Genomic DNA, 20,154 nt, shown 5'->3' with positions numbered 1-20,154 from the left:
AGCGATTATCATGGAAACTGCCTGCCCTAGGCTTCTCCGCTCTTCCACACCTCAGGTATGGCTCGCATGGCCCAGAGGGCAGGCGACAGGGCCGGATCTGAACCGGATCTCTGCCCACACAGGACATTCCAGGACGAACACCAGCCTCCCCAGTTCAGAAAGCAGAATGAACTGAGCTCAAAAAACAGCAGGCGACGAGGTCGAGCTTTCATATAACAGCGTGATAGTGATAGAAAAAATATAAACATCAGATAAACAGCCCCCATCTTGTTGCTAAGCATGATGGGTACGCGAGCCAGAGAGTCTTGCCACGTTACTCACCCACGCCGGAACGTCCAGCACAGTGATAAAGAGAGGTGAGTAAGGGGAGAGGTCCCCACCCTTCAGCCTAATCTTGAGTTCACAGGTCAGTGTTGGAACACTGCATCCCACAGCCGAAGCAGACGGAAGCCCTGCGGCGTCTGTCCGTAAATCTTCTCCCGAAATGCTGCTCTGCAGGTCCGTCGATCCCTCCTATTCATGCTCCGTATGTGAACCTCTCAGCACCCCGCGCACTTAGACCGTGCCCTCATTTCTCCGCTGGCATGCACTCGGTGCTTTATATAACTACAGGCTGGTATGCCCTGCTCCCGGCCTGGGGGCACTGGGGGGCTGGAGTGTGCACCAGGAACACTGTGTGTGGAAGGAAGACTGCTGGTGACCCTTACGGAATACAAAGGTTTTACAGGATTACACCTCACAGACAGTTAATGGTTAACTTTCCCTAGCCAGAGGTCATGAATATGCAAAATGCAAGGTAAATCTGTCTTTTATCCTGTTTATTTCGGATTTGCAATGCTATTAAATTTCCCCAACGTAATGACCCCACCTTAAATGTTTTTTTTAACTCATTTTTCTTTCTAATATTAACTCTGTGCCATGGCGCAGTTCACTCTGTCCTTCACACAGCCTGTGTGTGTCACAGTCATTAGACACACAGTCAGTACAACAGCAATTACAATTTCTCTTTTGTAATAAGTGGCTGTCTCTCGCTCCCTCTCCCCTCTGTCTCATTCTCTTTCTCAACTCTCACGTTTGAGCAGCAGCTGTTTGCCCCTCACATCATTCTCTACATTACACACACACACAGAGCGTCTTTCTCTCTGCCTGATTCTGCTTCTGACATTCTGTCATCTAAGTGAGAGTTAAGGCTCTTTTGTTTTCTAGGAAATCCACGGTTGTAATCTCTGTTGGAGCTTCTCCTTACTTCACATGAACACTTTTGTTGAACTGGCCCCACTCCTGCCCCTCAGGCTGCTCAGGTCTTTGTTTTTAATAACCCACTATGCACCCCTTCTAAGGTACTTTAAGGCAGATTAGCTGGAAACACTTATGTAAGAGTATTAGAGGCTGATGTAGGAACTGTATTAGCTACAATAACGGACCATCGCTGGGTTATAGCTCTCAGAGCACACGGAGACATTCACCAACGCGTACGAGCTTGCAGTGAAAGGTTAAATACATAAGAGAAGCGAATGTTCTGTGGCTTTCAAAACAACGAGCTAACTATTCTCATGGTTGGATTCTCACAGCCCACCCACCCCCTACCCACCCCCCACGGGAGCTGGTGGGAATCTCGTGAATAATGCAGTTGCCCTTTAATTAATTCAAACCTGCTTACTGGGAACAAAAGCCCTGGTGAGTGTGTGGGTTTAAAGAGCCCTCAGCACAGTGGCCCATGAGAGAGGGTAAAGAGAAGGCCTTCTATAGTTCTAATGGAACAGTCCAAAGGTCAATAAGAACACCTAAGAGATCCTAAAAACAAACCTCTACACTATAATTTGCATTTCTCTCTGTTTGTTAAACGGTGATTTGGTCTAATAGGACATTCTAATTGATTTGTGTCCACTCTGTGTATTCTAGAAGCCTCTCATCTGTGGTCCGGTCTGCTAGTCACAAGCACCACCATTTCTAAGAATGAAGTAGCCACAGACATAGATTCTAATTTCCCTAGTGCTGCGTTTTATGAGGAGACAACACAGGAATGTTGCGTTCATCTCCACTGCTCTCCTGCGAACCCAAAGCAGGACATATGGGCAGCCATACATCAGGCCTTCTGGCCCAAACACCACAATTGCCCCCATGGCTTTTTCTGCTCCTATAACACAGAGCCACAAAAGTTGATGGCCACAAATCACAGCTTGAGCGTCTTCATGACCTGATTTAGGAAAGTTGCCCGATCAGTCTCATCAGTGGCGGATACGCAAAAGAACACGCAGGTTTGCAAACGCACCGCACGCCCATTGCAGTGCCTCGACGGCCCTGCAGAAAGCAGCCATTTTAGGTGCCCCTGCTGAGATCACACGCAGCGCATCTGTTTTTTTGATCACAACACACGCCACGGCTAAGCGCACACTGGGGGAAGTGGACAGACAGAATTAGATTCTGGAAGCAGAGATGTCCCCTTCTTTTAGCATCATGCCCAAGTCTCCAGCAGCAAGTCTTGACGAGCAAATTATTGGCACACACACACACACAAAAAGGAACAATACGTGTTGTGGACCTTTCCTTTTGGGGGGTATGAGAAGAGACGCACCCCCTGTGCTGCTGTGGTCCGACCCACAGCCCATCACAGCTCTCAGCAGAGTCTGCCACTCTTAAAAGCAACACGCGCACACACACAGAGCCCTCACGCAGGACCTTTTTTACGCAGACAGAGATACAAGCATATTGTTACAGCACAGTGGCAGATTATAATGCACTGTTTCTGTTCATCAAACAATTTAAATTGGCATATACTTTGTTTAGTTAGTTTGTACTGTTACTTTTGTCTATCCACAATATAAATCATAATATCTGATCAAATCTCTGTGCACACATTTTTCTGTCCTCTAATAAAAGAAAGTTAGAAACATGTATTACATCCCTAACTGAAAGAAATCAAATAAAACATGTACATCTTTGGAATAAAACATACTTGGCTCTGAGGTTTACCTGTCTGAAAGTAGATCGGAGTGTCCTGGCAAACACACAGATAGTTCTCCCTTCTCCTGGCAGGGATTAAACGTAGCTCACAGCTCTGAGGCAGGCATGGTGATCCAGTGAACAGGTTCCCAGTGATGAATAACTGGTGTGTCCAGTGACAACAGTTCTCTGCTTCCTTGGGAACAGACCTGCTCCACTGTCACTGGCTTCCCTCTATGAACTGCAGGAGATTTTCTCTGCAGGAGTCTTACGATCCCTCTCTCTCTCTCTCTCTCTCTCTCTCTCTCTCTCTCTCTCTCTCTCTCTCTCTCTGTCTCACTCCCTCACTCTTTGGTTCCCCTCAGGGGAGTGATTTAGGATTTCCCAGACACACCCTCTTTACCAGGCAGAACTTCGAGTCGTCTCCCACACCCAGCCGACTGGCCGGCCCCTACCCCAAGCCTCTCCCGTTCTCTCTCTCTCTCTCTCTCTCTCTCTCTCTCTCTCTCTCTCTCTCTCTCTCTCTCTCTCTCTCTCCGATCACTGCCTTCCAACTCAATCTCTATTCAGCTGTACACAGTTTCACACTCTGTCATTCATCACACCATTGCTACTGTTAGACAGTCTTTAAAGAAGGCTGTTTAAAGTTAAGACAGCTTCCACTTCTCAGACCTTCTAACGTCACTGCCAGTTTGTGTAGCGTGAGCGGCCAGTGGGAGCGAGGAGAGAGCCTACGTCAAACCTCTGAGCTGGACTTGGCGGGGCAGGGGCAATGTGCTGCTGTTGTCAGTGAAATGTGTGCTTTTCCCTCTCTTTGTCTTCAGATTCCTCCTCATTGTCTGAAGGACGATAACAAACAGCTCAGCGATTCCTTCCTGTCCACACAAGGCAGACGGCGACTTTGTTTGGGGTGGGGGGGAGCATAAGACAGCATGCTTTGGTTTTGACTCCTTGTGAGGTCCTAAGACTTGGGCTAGACTGATTCTATCTAGACTCTGAAACCTTAATGTTCCCAGCCTAATCAGCAGGTTTTACTGTGGCTGCGAAACATGGGCTTAGCAAAATAGGAATGAGTTTAAATGTTAGTGGCTGTTGACTGTATATGGCTGACAGAAAACCGGAAATCTGGGCTTAAGAAGGATCCCTATAAGTTACTCATGTATGTAACTCATATTTCTCATGGTCAACAGGAGACCTGTTCATGAAATAGAGATCAGTATTCAACACACTACAGAAACTATAGACTACAGACAACACAAGAGTCATAGTAGATGGTTGATAACAATGCTTCTGTTGTGATTTTTATGTAGATAATTCCCCAAAGTTCCATTTTTTAATTATATTAAAAATGATTATGATGCCATACCTCAATACTCCCAGGTAGTAATGTGGAGTGAATGATAACTCAGATCTGTAATGTGTGCGGGGTTAGCCTCCTATACTCCTATACAAGACTTTACCGAAAGACTTCAGTAGCACCAGACACCAGGTTGCCAATCAAGAAGTCCCAAAATGAGAACACTAAGAGCTGTCTATCTGTCTCTTTCTCTCTCGCTCTCTCTGCCTCTCTGTGCCAGGGAGGGTACTCAGTCTTCGCTCTCGCTCTCTCTCCTTGTGTGTGTGTGTGTGTGTGTTTTCTCTGCTCTGTCCAAGGCTGACCAGCAGAGCAGTTTTATCAGGGCACGAAACGTAAGATGTACTGTTTTTCTGAAAATGCTCCATACCACAAGCTGAAGTCAGCAGGGAGGGTCGTGAGCTGATATAAACCCACTTCCTCCTGAAAGTGAGAACTTGGTCAAATTTTAGTTATAGGAAACCACAATTTCCAAACATGTGTAGCTGTTAAGGGCGCTTTAAGAATTTGCACACTTTGCAGAGGTTTGGATACACCAAAAAAAGGTATCAGCACTGATATTTACTCAAACAATGTTTCAGTTTCCAATGGGGGAATCCATCATGACTAGAATCCATCTCAAGATGTTGACCAGATCTATTTTAGGGTCTCTGTCTCATCAAGGCACGATGTGGCTCATGTTCGTCATGGCCGGGGTTTTCTAACAGGAACTAAAGGCAGCTCATATGATGAGCATTACTGATCATCATCTGCTCCCATTAGCCCAGCGCTGTCATCAGCACCAGTTATCAGCCATCAGAGCTGATCCAGGATCAGACTGTGCTATGCTGGTTCTCATTCCTCTCTGTTTAGGCTCATGTACACTAAAGGTGATGGACGTTGTGCCTTCCAGGAAAACAAATGGTGGGATCCATGCCGATCCAGCGTTGTGTCAACTCGTTTCAATGTGAAATCCGGATAAAGAAGTTGAATTTCTTATGAAAGGCAGTCGGATTTGCAAAAGGTCATCAACATAAGTCATTCTGGACATGATTTGGAACTGTTGATTGGTTGGAAGGGGAATTTCTGCCAAACTTCAACATATCAACCCAATTTCAAGCTATTATCTACACTGAAATGAGGTCATATAGCCATAGGGTCAACTTGTAGGTTGGCTGAATTCAAGCACTTACCTGACCTTGGCTAGTCCATGGCTGTTAGCTGCTGTTTGTGAAGACACACAGTCCCTGTTCGCAAGTGTCAGGCAATCGAGAGTGGTTAACGAATGTAGTGTGAAAGGGCAGTGGCTGTTCTACAACCAAGCTGTCTTCAGCTGGAAAAGAAACATCTCAACTTGTGCTAGGTTTCCAAACACATTTTGTTGTTGTTGTTGTTGTTGTAGTATCAGCTCCAGGACTGTAGCCTGCTTACGTTTGGGATCATGAGAGAGAAGGAACCTGAACGCAAGTTGCAGCGTGACAGTGCCTTCAGTCTCACAGCCCACATGACCATGACAGCCACAGGAAAGCACACGCCCGAAGAACATCCCGGAAAAAAAAAGAAGAAGAAGGGGGGAGAGTGGGCAGGCGCCGCCTAGAAACTGCCCGTGTAATGTAAGGGTCAACACCCATGTTTTCATTTGATTGCTGACTGTGGTGTGGTCATTTGGAACACTTTGCTCAGAAATGATGAGAGACTTGTCCCTGGATTCTGGATACACTTGGTTTGTGTCACTACAGGTCGACTGGTGTCTCACTCTTAATGTAGATGTCTAGCTGCCCTAAGTGTTAGTTTAACATGTTTAGCTAAATTAATAAATAGCACACTCCCGGAATGACCTGCAGTATAACCTCAAGAGCACTGACAAAACATGCACTCAGCAATGACTAAATATCCAACTGCACCTACCAACTACTAAACAACCAAACTAATTCTCAAGAAATCATCTAAAATAATGCGTCACAAATGGTTCGCTTCTGTGCCCAAACAAGTTCATCCGTGTCCAACCGTGTTTTTGACCTTCCGGTGCACTTATCTCTGTCCGCACCACTTCTGTCTGTAAAGACTGCCACTTGTGCTCACAGATCTGCAATCAACACTAATAGCAACACAGGCAGCACGTGACCAGCGCATTTAATGGCGTGCTGCACGCCCCTGCAGAAGTAGCCCCGCGGCGCACGTGGCCAGCAGCGGTGTCGGCCGCGAAGACGCACGTTTTGCAAGAAGTCAGAAATGTTCAGGCTTGCGCTGTCTTTAAATAACTCTGGCTTGCACGTGCATTCTTGCTTTTGTTGTAATTGCCGTGCACGCTCACACACATGGCATCGCGGGGAGAGAGAGAAAGATGGCCTGGAAAGAAATTTGGATCCACATTAATCCAGTGAGACAAAGAAGAACAAGGACTACCCAAGTGCACTGGGTAAGAGGCTCTCAGCTGGCCCGAGGCCTCTCTTATACCCAGCTTTTATGTAGCCGTCTTTACACGACACTTGATATGGGAAAGCCAACATGTTTAAAATCATTTCGCACATTTTCCTATAATCACAGCATTTAATTTGTCACTCTCTTTCTCCCTTTTTAAAATGTAAAACTGTAGCGGATTTAAACAGTTCGCGAAAACATAGCTGGTGTGAACATTCAGTGGGCATTTGCCTTGAATTAAACACCAGCCACAACACCCCCTGTTATCGTTTGTTTTGAGAGGAAGTCGCCTCTCAGACCACGGTGTTCTTCAGTTGTCCGTTCTTTATTCCAAGCCACAAAACGCAGCTGAGGAAACCAGGGAGGTGGGAGCCGTGCAGCTCTCTGCTCAATTGCATGCCCTGCTTTTGTGTGCACAGTATTAGCATTTCTCCCTGAATGTGTGAAGAGGTGGAGATGCTCTCAGGAGGAGCTGTTAAAGGTGTCAAAGCTAGTTCACTCTGGCCTCCTGTTGATTCCTCAAACAGCTGCAGCATTTCTCACATAGCCCAACAGTGGGATCTGTATACATGGGCCAGCGGCTGTGGACAAGCAGGACTCATTATAGGCAAGCGGGGCACCAAACAGCTGCTGTACAAGTCAGAATTCTAAACTACAATTTTCTGCATCTGAGGTTGAGGCTAACTGTACTGTACAGAAGAGAAGCATGAATCTGAGAAGATAAAAGCAGTGCCTCTTCTGTTGGACACGTTTGGAGGGTGCTGACCCAAGACAGGCAACACAACAGGTCATTGAGCATATATGTGGGTGTGTGCACATGCACCACTACAGCAACAGAGTGAAGGCACTGTGTATGTGGGGAAACAAGCTTCAGCCTGTCAGGGCACTCTGTGTATGTGTGTGTGTGTGTGTGTGTGTGTGTGTGTGTGTGTGTGTGTGTGTGTGTGTGTGTGCTTCAACATGTTGGTGTGTGTGTGTGTGTCTCAACGAGTTGGTCTAAGACTTAATTATACAGAGGACATTAACCCCCAGGTGGTAAAGATTGAGAACCAGGGAAGAAGTTTAAATTCTCTGAACGTGTGCCTGGCACTCCTTTAGCTCTGTGTGTGTGTGTGTGTGTGTGTGTGTGTGTGTGTGTGTGTGTGTGTGTGTGTGTGTGTGTGTGTGTGTGTGTGTGTGTGTGTACGTGCGTGAACGTGTGTGCATATGTGTGAGTGTGAGCACATGCGTGTGTTAATGCACTGTACACACTTAGGTCGGAAGCAAGCTCTTGCTCGACACCCTATCCGTGTTGACAGTAAACACGTCTGCATTGCGTTACTGTGTGTTCTTTGGCACTGATGCCACTTTGGCTCCTGTCTGCCTTTAATTCCAGCATGCTGCATAATTCCACACTCATATCTCTTCCATGCTTCCCAGCTGAGTCCTGAAATCCTAGCATAACACCTAATTACTCTCTGCTCTGATGTAGACCTCCATGCGGGCTGAGCTGGCGTCAGCAGCAAAAACCCATCCCTCCACACGGCCTCAACACAACCCCTCTCTGCAGTCCAGTGGGTTCCTTCAGAGTTTTGTCAACTAAACCCTGTTGATGTAGCCCCAAAGCCTACTGCCCCCAAGGGCACAGAGTGAAGTGTTGTCTGCCATGTGGACAGGACATGCGGTGTAGTCCAAACCCACACAGACACACTGGCTCTCTTCGCCAAGTGTGATTAACACAGCAGTGCAGAGCACTGGACCCTGACAGCTACACACACAAGCACAACACAAACAGAGGAAGAAAAGGAAGAGTTGACATCAGAGACCGAGAGAGACAAAAGGGATACAGAGGGTCCAGTGGCATCGGTGATACAGCCCAGCTAGAAAAAAAACGCCTCCAGATAGAGACAATAGCTCCAGCTCTTGTTTTGTCAGGCTGTGTTTTTTTGACATGAAGCATGTTTGTGTGGAAATGGGGGGGGGGGGTATGTGTGTATGGGTGTGTGACAGCATGTTGGAAATGAAAGGAGAGCGCTGAGCAAGAGAAGCGATTTCATCCCTGCTTGTTTATTATCCATCCTCACTGGCACTGGGCTGAGCTGACTCAGGAGACAGTACCACAGTGACAATGCACGCTGCCTGGACGGCGCAGAGAGACAGAGGCCTGTGACAGAGGCCACTGAGGAAGACCTGGAGGAAGGAGACGTCCAGGGCCTGACGGGGACGCTCACCTCGCTTGGTCTCCCTCTCCTGCAGAATCTGGATGCTGGAGAGGATATGGATGCGATGGAGACGACTGTAAACGCCCAATCCCAGCAAGTCCATCTCTGTAATGTGCAGTAGGTCCTGGGAGAGAGACAGAGAGAAACAACAGAGGAGAGGTAGAGGCTATGGGGTTATCTAGTGTTTCTCAGTCAACTTGACAGACTTGCCCAGTGTTATGAATAGCGTCTTCTCTCTCTCTCACACACACACACACACACACCCTCATCACTAACTCATGCGGTTTAAGCTAGTAGCCTGTCATTACTTCCCAAACCTTGTATGAGTTCTGCTTCCTGACCTTGTGCGGGTTCCACAACAACAACATTCTTACTGTCTGCACACCAAAAAAAAAAAAAAAAAAAAAAAAAAAAAAAAAAAAAAAAAAAAGATTGCTGCTTTGTTTCTCAGAGTGGTTCAGCTTTCATTGTTCTCTTGTGAGACAAAGCAAGAGCCATTTAATTGGAGGTGGTGATCCTGCTGTTTAGCATTTACAGAACACAAGTTTAAGTGCTCATGCATTCACACACACTTATACACACATGTAGCTGTTTGGAACCTAAAATTGAGCCTTTACGTTGAACTCCTCTCAAGTTAGTCAATAAAAAAACTAAAACGGTCAATCACTATAGGCTTGACCACGGTGTGATGTTCCAGGTAAGACCTCCTGCTTTTGCACAGTGTTGTCTTTACTCTTGGTGTTATGGGAAAATGGCACGCTGAAGTGCAATGGATGTTGACCTAGGGCTGGAGAAACACACACAGGCTGCATTAGGCACTTTGTGCCTATCTCGACTCACAAGCCCCAACTGTTCCATCCCATCCCAGTCGAATCACTGCTTTCAACAAATGCCGTCCCATTCTTCTTTCATCTTGCCGTGTTTTTCCAGGCTCGTTTGGAGGGACAGAGCGAGAGAGAGAGATGGTGTGGGGCAGGGGGGTAGTGAGGGTGCTCTGCTGGTGTGGGTCCATTGTGCTTCTGCCCTGATTTCTCACTCTGCTCCCCGACCACAGCTGAGCCTAACAAGCCATGACAAAAACCTGCCAACATGCACCATCACATAGTGCCTCTGTGCCATGTGCGGTCCACTCATTTAACCCATTGTGTTTCAAGGGGCCGGCCCACTGAAAACACGCACCGACACCTTGACACCCTGTTCACTCATGACTGTTAGTACCTCTATGACTCATTAATACTCCAGCGTAGTATGAACAGCAAGGCTTGATAATCCCACTCAGTACAGTAAAGGTGTGTGTGTGTGTGTGTGTGTTACATGTTGAGGTGTTCAAAGTGAGGGAGCCTGCTTGGATTGACTGTTTGTGAGCGTGAAGCCATTCCTGATCACGGATCATCCACACCCTAAACAGGACAATCAGGGACACCCCATCACCCGGTCATCCCTTTCACTGTGTTACACGGTCTTCTCTGCCTAACCGCCTACCACATGTGAATGTTCAGTAGTAGCACAGGACTAGAGTGCATTAAGTTAGCCTTTCCTTAGGAGGCTGCTTCGCTGTGTGTTTCTCCTGCTCTCGCGGCCTGGCTTGTGCAGTATCGGATCGGTAATGAGCATTTCATTAGCCCTCTGCTTCCTGCAGGCTCTGGTGGGTCCCACAGCAGTTTCATTACAGAAGCAATAACACGGCTGCAATTCATTCCCCTTGAGCCCAGCACACTGCAACATGTGATTACAAAATGCAAATATGGGATCTTAAATTCTCAGTGGGTGAAGATGCTCGACTCGAGTGGCAAGCTGCGTGCAATTTTAAAACGTCTTCTTTGATGCGCTCCTGGTGGGAGGGCTGTCAGAGTGGTAAAGTGGATGACTGTGTTCAGCAGAGTGATATATGCCTTCTAAAGGTTATTCAGGACCCTTACTGTAAATTGTTAAGGTCTTTATGAGGTCATTGTACACCAGCCACCTGGGCCTGTGTGTGTGTGTGTGTGTGTGTGTGTGTGTGTGTGTGTGTGTGTGTGTGTGTGTGTGTGTGTGTGTGTGTGTGTGTGTGCGCGCGTAATGATATTAATAAAGAAACAGGTGCTGGTGACCAGGTGGTAGTACTTAATGTCTTATACAAAAGATGCATTGCTCAGCATTTATCTGTAGTCAATACAAGAAAGAGAAAAAAAAACTATTAGAAAAATAGTAGGTGAATGCTGCAATTGAGCTCCTTTCTCAAAACATGCCGTTAAGGAAAAGTGTTGTGTCAGAATCCTTTGTTTAAGATGACATGCAATGGTAAAGTGATGTTTGTATTCATTACACTGTGTGACTCACTCTCCCTCAGACAGCTGCTGACAGACATTAATGCTCTTAAAAGCAACTCCCTGATTCACTGGAACAAGGAGCTCCAAACGAGACCAGTAATGTCTCTCCACACTGCCCAAGGAAAACAAACAAACAAACAATGTTTCCCTCTTTCTACACTTCACTGTCAGAGAGAGGTGTGCTGTCAGGTCAAGTACTGTTTGAGGTGAGGTGCCACACCATTGTACAGTATGGATATGCAAAACAGGGCCCCTCTTACAGATGAGGTGGTGATTATTCTTTTCTGCCCAAAACCAATGTCCCCACAAAGGTAGGAACATCTTACTTTTTTGACCTTGTGGGGTCCCCACATGTGCAAATGCTTTTTTATAAAAATGAATGCTTTCCTTTGAAAAATTAAGGGATTTAATTTTGGTTACTGTGGTTAAGGTTAAAGTTAGCTGTAGGTGTAGCATTAATTAGTTACTTAGTTAATCAGTTAATTAGCTAATCATTGTCAATGGAAGGTCCCTACAAAGATAGTAAAGCTTGTGTGTGTGTGTGTGTGTGTGTGTGTGTGTGTGTGTGTGTGTGTGTGTGTGTGTGTGTGTTAATGTGGGCACTCCACGCGAACAACTCTATATAGATATATAGAAATAATTATATTTAATATGTATACTGTTACATTATTCAGATCTGTTGGCATTCACATTTTGGTTGACATTCATCACTGGCCAGTGTCTAAGTATGTGTAAGTGTTCTGCACAAACTGTGCATAGCAACAAATAGACCACAGACTAACTGGACATTCATGGTGTTTGTATTAAAGTGGCTCGTCAATGTATTTCACAGTAAGACTGGCACAGTCAAGGTTTAGGTGAGATTTATTCTGAGGTAGTTTTACAGTTTAGGTTTATGACTGTGAATTTTATGGATTATGGATTTATGGGTTAAGGGTTAAGCAGGCAAAATGGCACACGTTTGTCTCCAGTGTCTGCTGCTGGACCAATAACATTCCTCACAATCTCTTCTGCCAATTGTGCCTAGTTTGAGATGTACCAGGGGAAAGAGGTCAGCTGCTCAGGATCTACAGAACTCCGGATGGCTGAGATTAATATTATAAAATTTCTGGCAATCCGTGTTTTCTGATTCAAAATTCCCCTCACTTCATTCAACAGCATCTAGTCTATAGATGTCAAATATGTTTGCCATTTTTGGCCTCGAATGCCCCCACACCAACAGAAAATCTTGTATATCCTTTTGCAGAGCCCCATGAAATGCTTTTGACTTCTTGAAAATGTTGCCTTACCTTCCTGACTGTAAGTAGGTTTATGTATCAGTGTTGGCACTGAGTGTTCAATGACAAACTCTCTAAGAGATTGCATTCCATAATGCATGTGTGTGTGTGTGTGTGTGTGTCTCTGCTTCTCACCTCGACACCATCGTACTCCTCGTCGAAGAGCGGGCAGTACTGTGGCAGGCCCAGCTGACTCAGCCATTTGGAGATGGCCAGATGCTTCATGGCCTCAGCACCACCCCCCCACACACACAGCCTCAGAGAAGGTCACGGTTACTATGGTCACCGTAGGCACGCTAAAGCAGCTCCCATCAAGCACTGTTTAACAAAAAAAGAAAGAAAGAAAGAAGACGAAGAAGAAGAAGGGGGGGGGGGGAGTGTTTTTTTTTTTAAAAATTTACACCCAAAACACAAAGAAATGCACTCTTTGACTTCAGAGTTAAAGCACAGGAAATGTTTCACTGTAAAGGAATTCAACTGCAGTAATACTGTTGATTTGACTACTATGACAAATATAGTGAGAGTGAATTCTTTTATCACCAGCCAGTATACATGTTAAACCACAGATGACAGATTCAGACTAGGAAACAAATGTTAAAGATCTGTACTGAAGTTTAACTTCACATAACAAAAGAGAACATTCTAGCTACAGAAGGCCGAGGTCACAACCTTCTACCTACAGATGATCTGGACTCAGCTGCGCCTGAGGAGACACAAAAGGACATGAGAGCCACATCCAGTGCCGCAGGTAGGTGTCATCACGGCAGGACAAAAAGTCACCCACTGCATACAGCATTACGGAAAGGGCAGTTAAGTTATTCTTCCATTACACTTCACTCTAACTTTGCTGTAACTTGTCTGCGTGTGTGTGTCTACATGTGTATGTGCTTTTCTGTAGCAGCGTTTGTAAGTCTGGATGTGGACATGCACTGACAACATCCCCATTATGAATTAATGGGGCTCAGCCAGACAGTAATTGCTGTACAAACTAGTTTCTGTTTGTCTAATAGCTAAATTATGACAGGTCGGCATTTCTACTGCATGTCTCTACCGCACTGCAGACACAGTGCAGACACACTGCAGACACACTGCAGACACTGTCCCATCACCAGGAAGCTCCTTCAACATAAAACATGATGTCCAGCTTGTAGGTCAAAGAGACTTCCTAAAATATCTTTTGACGCAAATTATTCTCAGAACAAACAAATGACCAACGAAGTGCTTTATTAAAATTAGGAAAAAGCAATAAAATGTCTCCTTCTATCTTGGCAAGATGAGCCCAGTCATTAAAAATGCTCTAAGAGGGAGGCCATTACAGTTATTAGATGACTGTGTGTGTGTGTGTGTGTGTGTGAAATGATCAAAGCTTCAAAAGTTCTGGCCCACAGCTACATAGCCATTTCATAAACTCATCTCATACTCAGATAAATGGTACACAGCACCACCTAAAGCCTCTTTCATCTCATCAGCTCATCAGGTAATCATGCAGCCCTTCGCAAAACGGCATGATCGCAAAACGTGGGAGGGTCATCTCTGACATAAATGTCCATTTCTGTCACTAGCTTTATAGCAGACACATGGTTCTGGTTGAATGCCCTCTGAATTATGAGCTGTTGAGCTGCAGAGAACAGCCGGTTAGGTATAGCATGGCTCTTGGATGGATATGAGCTCGCTGGCATCTCTGTCTTTCTGTTCAGTCAGCAGGATATGCTAATACACACCAACAACATTATAACATAACACTTGACCAAGAAAACACTTTCAAAAAGGTTGCAATGGAAGACTAAACGCTGTTTAATGTGAGTTATCAAGACCCTACAGGACCAGGCAAAACAATATCTCACACATATCTACAAAATCACCCACCTCACATAATCTGTTTGTATGTTTAGAGTACGGTTACATGACACATATGTTTACAGAACATGCCCTATAAGAGATTTAATGCTGGTTTGAAAAGAACATTGTTTGAGGCTGTGTATTCCTCATACTCAACATGGACACATTAAATTAAATTTCAGTGGTCCAGCCCATAAACGTTTGGAGCACAGCCTAGATTCTATTAATGTTCAGAGAAAGGTCCTCTTACACAAATCATGCCAGCTTAGGTTAAGTGTTTTTGTCCTGCTCCAACTGATAATTTTCCAGGTCTAAACCAGTCAGAAGTGCAGCCAAAATCATGACCAAGTTAATCATCCAACATGAATCCTACGGTACTTTACTTCATCACAGCTGAACGCAAAACACCCCTCAGAAACAAACAGGAACTGAAAAAGTCTGCTGCATGTTGGAGGTCTGTACAAGGTCTGTACAAGGTCTGTACGATGTCTGTACGAGGTCTGTACAAGGTCTGTACGAGGACCACGATGGCGCGTAGGTGAAGTGCTCAGTCTCATACATGCACAGGAAGCCACAACTTATATCTGCTATCTTTATGAAAACATGCACTTTATCAAACTCTAAATTCTTACACCTAAATCTAGTGTCTGCAACAAAACTATTTCATTCAAGACTATGTATATTTATCCAATTACATCTGGTCCCCCCCAAAAATAGATGTTATGAATATCAGGGGATTTGCCAAATTAAAGATGGCATTGTATAACCTCATAAATATTGTTCAATTTCACATCTGGCATACTGGCATACAGAAGCAACATAATGAAACCCATGTGACTGCCAACTCCACTGGTACTGTTATAGCCTGGGCCTTGGGCCTTGATCTGAGAGACACCTGTGAGTGGTAAGGTGATGATGCTGAAGATACAGGGAGTTGATTGGCTCTCAACTGAGAGGGTGTGTGCAGCTGAAGGATCCAAGTCCCTTAAGAGCCCCACTGCTTTGTGGGTGTATTTTGATGTCACCTTTGATAAATCACATTTAGGGTCACATGTATGTGTATAAACACAAATGTACACACACACACACACACACACACACACACACACACACACACACACACGCACACACACACATATATATGCCCAAAGAGGCAGTGTCATCTGTGTTGGTGGATCTTTACCGCATAGCTCTGATCAAGATCATTCTAAAAAAAACCTCTCCAGTTTCCTTCTGTGCACTTAAAGGGCCCATAAATTATATTTTTCTTTTATATATTTTGTTGATCTCTACTTTCAATGTTTGTGTGGCTTTATGTTCTAAAAAAAACAGTCACAATCAATTTGTTTAAAGTTTGTTTACAGTTATGATTCATTAAATATTAGAATTACGGATAAATGAGCTCTGTTCTACTTGGCTGCCCTGCATTGTTCCTCATTCAGAAAGCATTCAGAGTTGAAACATGGGAGGAGCTAAACTGCTCTAGGCTGAGTAGGTGGTATATGTAAATGAGTTGGTCAAAGGAACGGTGATTTAAATAATATTTAATATATATGGTCTATGGATTGGGAGGGTGAACAGTGTTATGAAACTTTAACAGTTCTTACAAATTCAGAATTACTTATTTCAATAAAGGGAGAGAAATTCAGTTTTCCATGATAGGGGCCCTTTAATCAGACAGAACTACCATATTATGGCTTACTCCCATTCAAAATAAAATCTACTTTGATGCATAATAAAGCTCTGCTGTTGTAGATCTTGCCTCATTTTACATGAAAGCAATAGACATTAATACCAAACACAATTAGCTGCGCCTCCTTCATTACACTGACAAGTGTCTTACTCTAAACTATTTTTACCTGTAACAGCTCAGTCGGTACAGCCCCACAGGCTGGGTCTACCACAAATGTGTAGAGGAAGCATGCTAGAGGAACACGTTACTCCACACTGCGGTCTACTGACATGTCAAGATACACACTATACCAGCTTCTTCTACATCCTGTTTGGGATCAACACAGTAGTCAGCTTCCTGTTTTCTCTGTTGTGGTTACAAATACACAACTAGGGAGAGTAAATTAAATCTGGCAGACTACTGGACTACTAGAACTTTATGGCTAATATAAGTCACAGTTGTTTTGTTCACAATATTAACATGTTGCTCAAACTCTATATGCAAAAGGTCTGTTAAGTGCTATAAGGGTTAGTATAACGATCTAATGTATAAGCCAGTACTTAAATGAAATAAGTACAAAATTAATATTTACATTTTATATTCAAATTTAAATAGCTCCTCAACATACCTGGTAATTAATTTTACAGTAAAACATATTTAGAAGATCTGAATGTATACACAGTATGTGTAAGTGGGCATATTTGGAAAATATGTTATTGTATATTAAAGGGGTTGGTGTTCCTGTAATCAAGTGCTGACTCGATGTCAACTTGATGTCATCAAGTGAGAGTTGATCTCCTCCACGCCTGTTGAGCACCTATACAGGCCCCGCCCCACCCCACCCCACCCCACCCCTACCATCTCCACCCACCCCATCTATACGGATCCCTGTGCTGTCATATGGAGGCTGTGGGTATACCTTTATGTAGCAGAGGTCTGCTGCTGTCCTGTGTCAGTGTGACAGTCCCTGCTTTTCCCAATGCAGAGAATTATGAAACCATGGCCATTATGTGGAGCTTGGTCTGTGCTGGGCACAGTAGGTACCTTCTGCCTACTACTCAGTGCTGAGACTGTGATTGCTACATACATAAATGGACCCATGCATTGATTGAGTGTCATTGCTTCATTAAAACAGGACAGGTTTCAGCATTAACTGCTGGCGCACTGAGAATCAGAATAGAATTGAACATCACTGAGCAGTCAGATCTCATAAGAGGCCTGGAGAGTTAAGCCAGATTTGGTGATGTCATTGCTCCACACTCCAGCAAGCCAGAGGTACATGTGGGAGAGCTTGGGGGAGGGGCAAGAGCGGGCGGTCCATGCGCATCCACACAGAGCGGGCAGTGCACGCTCATCCACACAGAGCGGGCGGTCCATGCGCATCCACACAGAGCAGGCCGTCCATGCTCAGAGCTGTGCAGAGCAGCAATGCTATGTATGCTGCCTTATGTTGGGGATGCATAGGTGCGTGTGTGTATGGAGTCATGTAGAGTATGTATCTGCACCTTTGAATGTGTGTGTTTGTGTGTGGTTAATACCACAATGTAATAGCAGTTATTTGTTGTGGAGAAAAAGTGCTCTTAGGCAAACAATACTATGCCAGAAAACTGTGTCTTATTGGTTGAAAGGAGTTAGAAAGGAGAGGTAGAAGCGTGTGAACGTGTCTGTTTATTGCAAAGTCACACACACTATTGTACTCATTCAGCACACTGTCTTATTTTAAAGTTGATAGTAATGCAGAATGTGTGAAATATATAAATGAGAGCTATATTTCAACTTTTATGAAATGCCTTTACTGCAACTTAAACTAAATGCCCTTTTCCCACCCATTACTCCTAGTCCAATGTAACAGGTCCTTGACAGAAATATCTCTGGATATTTGGGAGATATTTGGGAGCTGTGGAGGAGACTGGCACCACTCGCTCTCCCTAAACGTCTAATCTTCTCTTTTGCAATAGGCCAGAGCTCACATCACAACAGATGGACTTTAAACAGCTACAAAGTAGTAATACCAAAGACTGAGTTTACCCTTTGAAATATCTACTGACTGATGATTTTCAGTTGAGGTAGTTAAACAGCCTCACACCAGCCTGTGACAGAGAGATCTCATCCGTTCAGAGAATCCATACTAGCTAAGCGAGCGCTCTAATCAGGGAATAGCAAAATAAGCCACAAATGACAACACAAAACACCACCACCAGAAGTGTACTGAAGGTCATGATTGCACATAATGCTGCGGTAGATGGGGCAGAGAAATTGTTTCCAAATTCCTATTACACAAGCCTACCCACACACACACACACACACATATGGCGGGTGGGGCACAGGGGTTTCTGTAGAAATGCTCTCCTCACATTCCCTTGTATTGCTGAACTCATCCTCACAAACACTCTGCCAGGTCTGCTTGTCCTCCCGGCTGTTCACACTAGATTAAACGGGTCCAAAGTGCAGTGCATGACAGATTACTGCCTTCATTGCACTTTATGTGCATAACAGGAGATTTTAAACATTCGATTTGCAGAGATTTTAAAGGTTCAATTCTCACGCTAAACGATCATTGCCAAGACTTGCTGAGATGATGCACATAACAGTCAAATTGCTGTTTTTGTATAGATTGCAGTAAGCCTTCTCTGCTTCTAAGAGGATGAAATATTTTAACTAAGAGCAGACATTTGTTTTTCAAGTAATTATCATAAACTCAATATGGAAGTTAAAAAAAATTTGTACAGACAAACACATTGTTCTCATTTTCCTTCCTTGAGAAAGGACTCATCTTCCTGTTAACACAGAAAAATCAAATTACCATTAGGAAAACCTGGCCTTCAAGGGACACGCTGGGTACATCAGAGCTCACAGATCTGTTAGTTCAGACAGGGCTCCATCCCAGCATAGCCTATAGTTTGAAATACCAAGAGCCCCATTCTTTTTCAGGCACCTAGATCATTCAGGCATAGGTAGATGTGTATTATAACTGGGAACAATATACATTGTATTATAACCATGCCTCATATGGAGATTAGACTAAAGGAAAGACTTTAACAGCCGAGATTATAAACGCCTGCTTGGTGAGAATTTAGAAAATGGTGGAACCTTTGGTACACCTGTTCCAGATCACAGTTTAGCCCCTATTCAGAACAAGGCCCAGTGCACACCCCTTTTAAAGTGCCTAACAAAGTCTTTAGGCATTGGGCATAATTACCTAGGGTTGAGGTCAAACTAAGTAATATTAAAATGAAAATACACACACACACACACACACACACACACGGAGAGCACCAATTTAATCTAGTATTAATTATTACTTCATTGGTAAATAGAATCGATATCTGAAATTGAATTCAGGAAAAGTAAATTAATAAACTGTCCTTTCTACCAATTTACATTTCCATTTGGAAAATGCCAATTGCTGTTTCTACCGTTTAGTCAAATGGAACTAGCAGGAAACCCAAAGCTTAAGTAGCTAAAAAGCAGACAACAGTGTATTTTTATTACTGAGTTGAGGGCATTAAGCAGTTCATCGTTTCAGTACTGCACAACTGGTGTATGATCTGTGACCCATTTGATTGAGCAGGGAAAACGGTGTCCAGAGCCGTGGTCCCAGAACGGCTGTGCGTGCCTTTGGTGGGGGACTTGCCCGATGAGAGAGACCATATGATAAAGTTTCCAGCGTGCCTTACTGATGTGGTGAGGTCGGAGCCTGAATGCTGCCAGACGCTTATCGGGTCTCCGCACCTCCCCAATACCACACAGCCACGCAGTAAATCACAGTCGAGCTCACCAGCTGCGTGTTCGGTGCATGTTCCTGGGCAAGCGCTCCACATTCAGACCGAGCTGAACTCTAGAGAACTCCCGGTCACTCGGCCCAGGAGATCCTTATTTCTCTAATGGAAGCCGTTGGGAACGACTTCAGTAATGCAAGCAAGCTCTAACGCCAGAACTGTTATGAAAAGCACAAGTTTGTCCGAGGAGCTCCGTAAAAGCAGCACACGAATGACGCCAGGAAGGTAACATTGTGTCTGAACTTGTGTCCAGTCCGTCCGCGCAAATATAGCAGATGACAGCGCACTCTTTAACTGCAGCGTGCATTAGATACGCCTAATGCATCACTGGGCACTCTCAACGCAGTCTGCATTTCCATTCACGACCTGTTCACACTAGA

General features: G+C 44.6%; 1 protein-coding gene across 5 annotated transcripts in view; it reads right to left on the bottom strand.

Moving 5' to 3' along the window:
• Nucleotides 1–20,154, bottom strand: part of bcar3 (BCAR3 adaptor protein, NSP family member) — a 52,096-nt gene that overhangs the window by 31,530 nt on the left and 412 nt on the right. The window contains exons 2-3 of one of the 5 annotated variants that reach the window (XM_081707968.1): nt 12,620–12,802; nt 8,908–9,022 (exon numbers count right to left, since the gene is read on the bottom strand). In XM_081707968.1, the coding sequence (XP_081564094.1) occupies nt 8,908–9,022; nt 12,620–12,709 (205 nt within the window). In that variant the 5' untranslated portion in view covers nt 12,710–12,802. Of the gene's footprint in view, nt 1–321; nt 1,520–2,973; nt 3,372–5,469; nt 5,654–8,907; nt 9,023–12,619; nt 12,803–20,154 lie in introns of those variants that run through there. The other 4 variants (XM_081707971.1, XM_081707969.1, XM_081707972.1 and 1 more) reach the window with 4 other exon arrangements.

The sequence above is a fragment of the Electrophorus electricus genome, chromosome 25 (assembly GCF_041902795.1).
Source record: "Electrophorus electricus isolate QZ-2024a chromosome 25, ASM4190279v1, whole genome shotgun sequence".
In the NCBI taxonomy this organism is placed as follows: domain Eukaryota; kingdom Metazoa; phylum Chordata; class Actinopteri; order Gymnotiformes; family Gymnotidae; genus Electrophorus; species Electrophorus electricus.
This window is presented reverse-complemented; position numbering and strand designations above follow the sequence as displayed.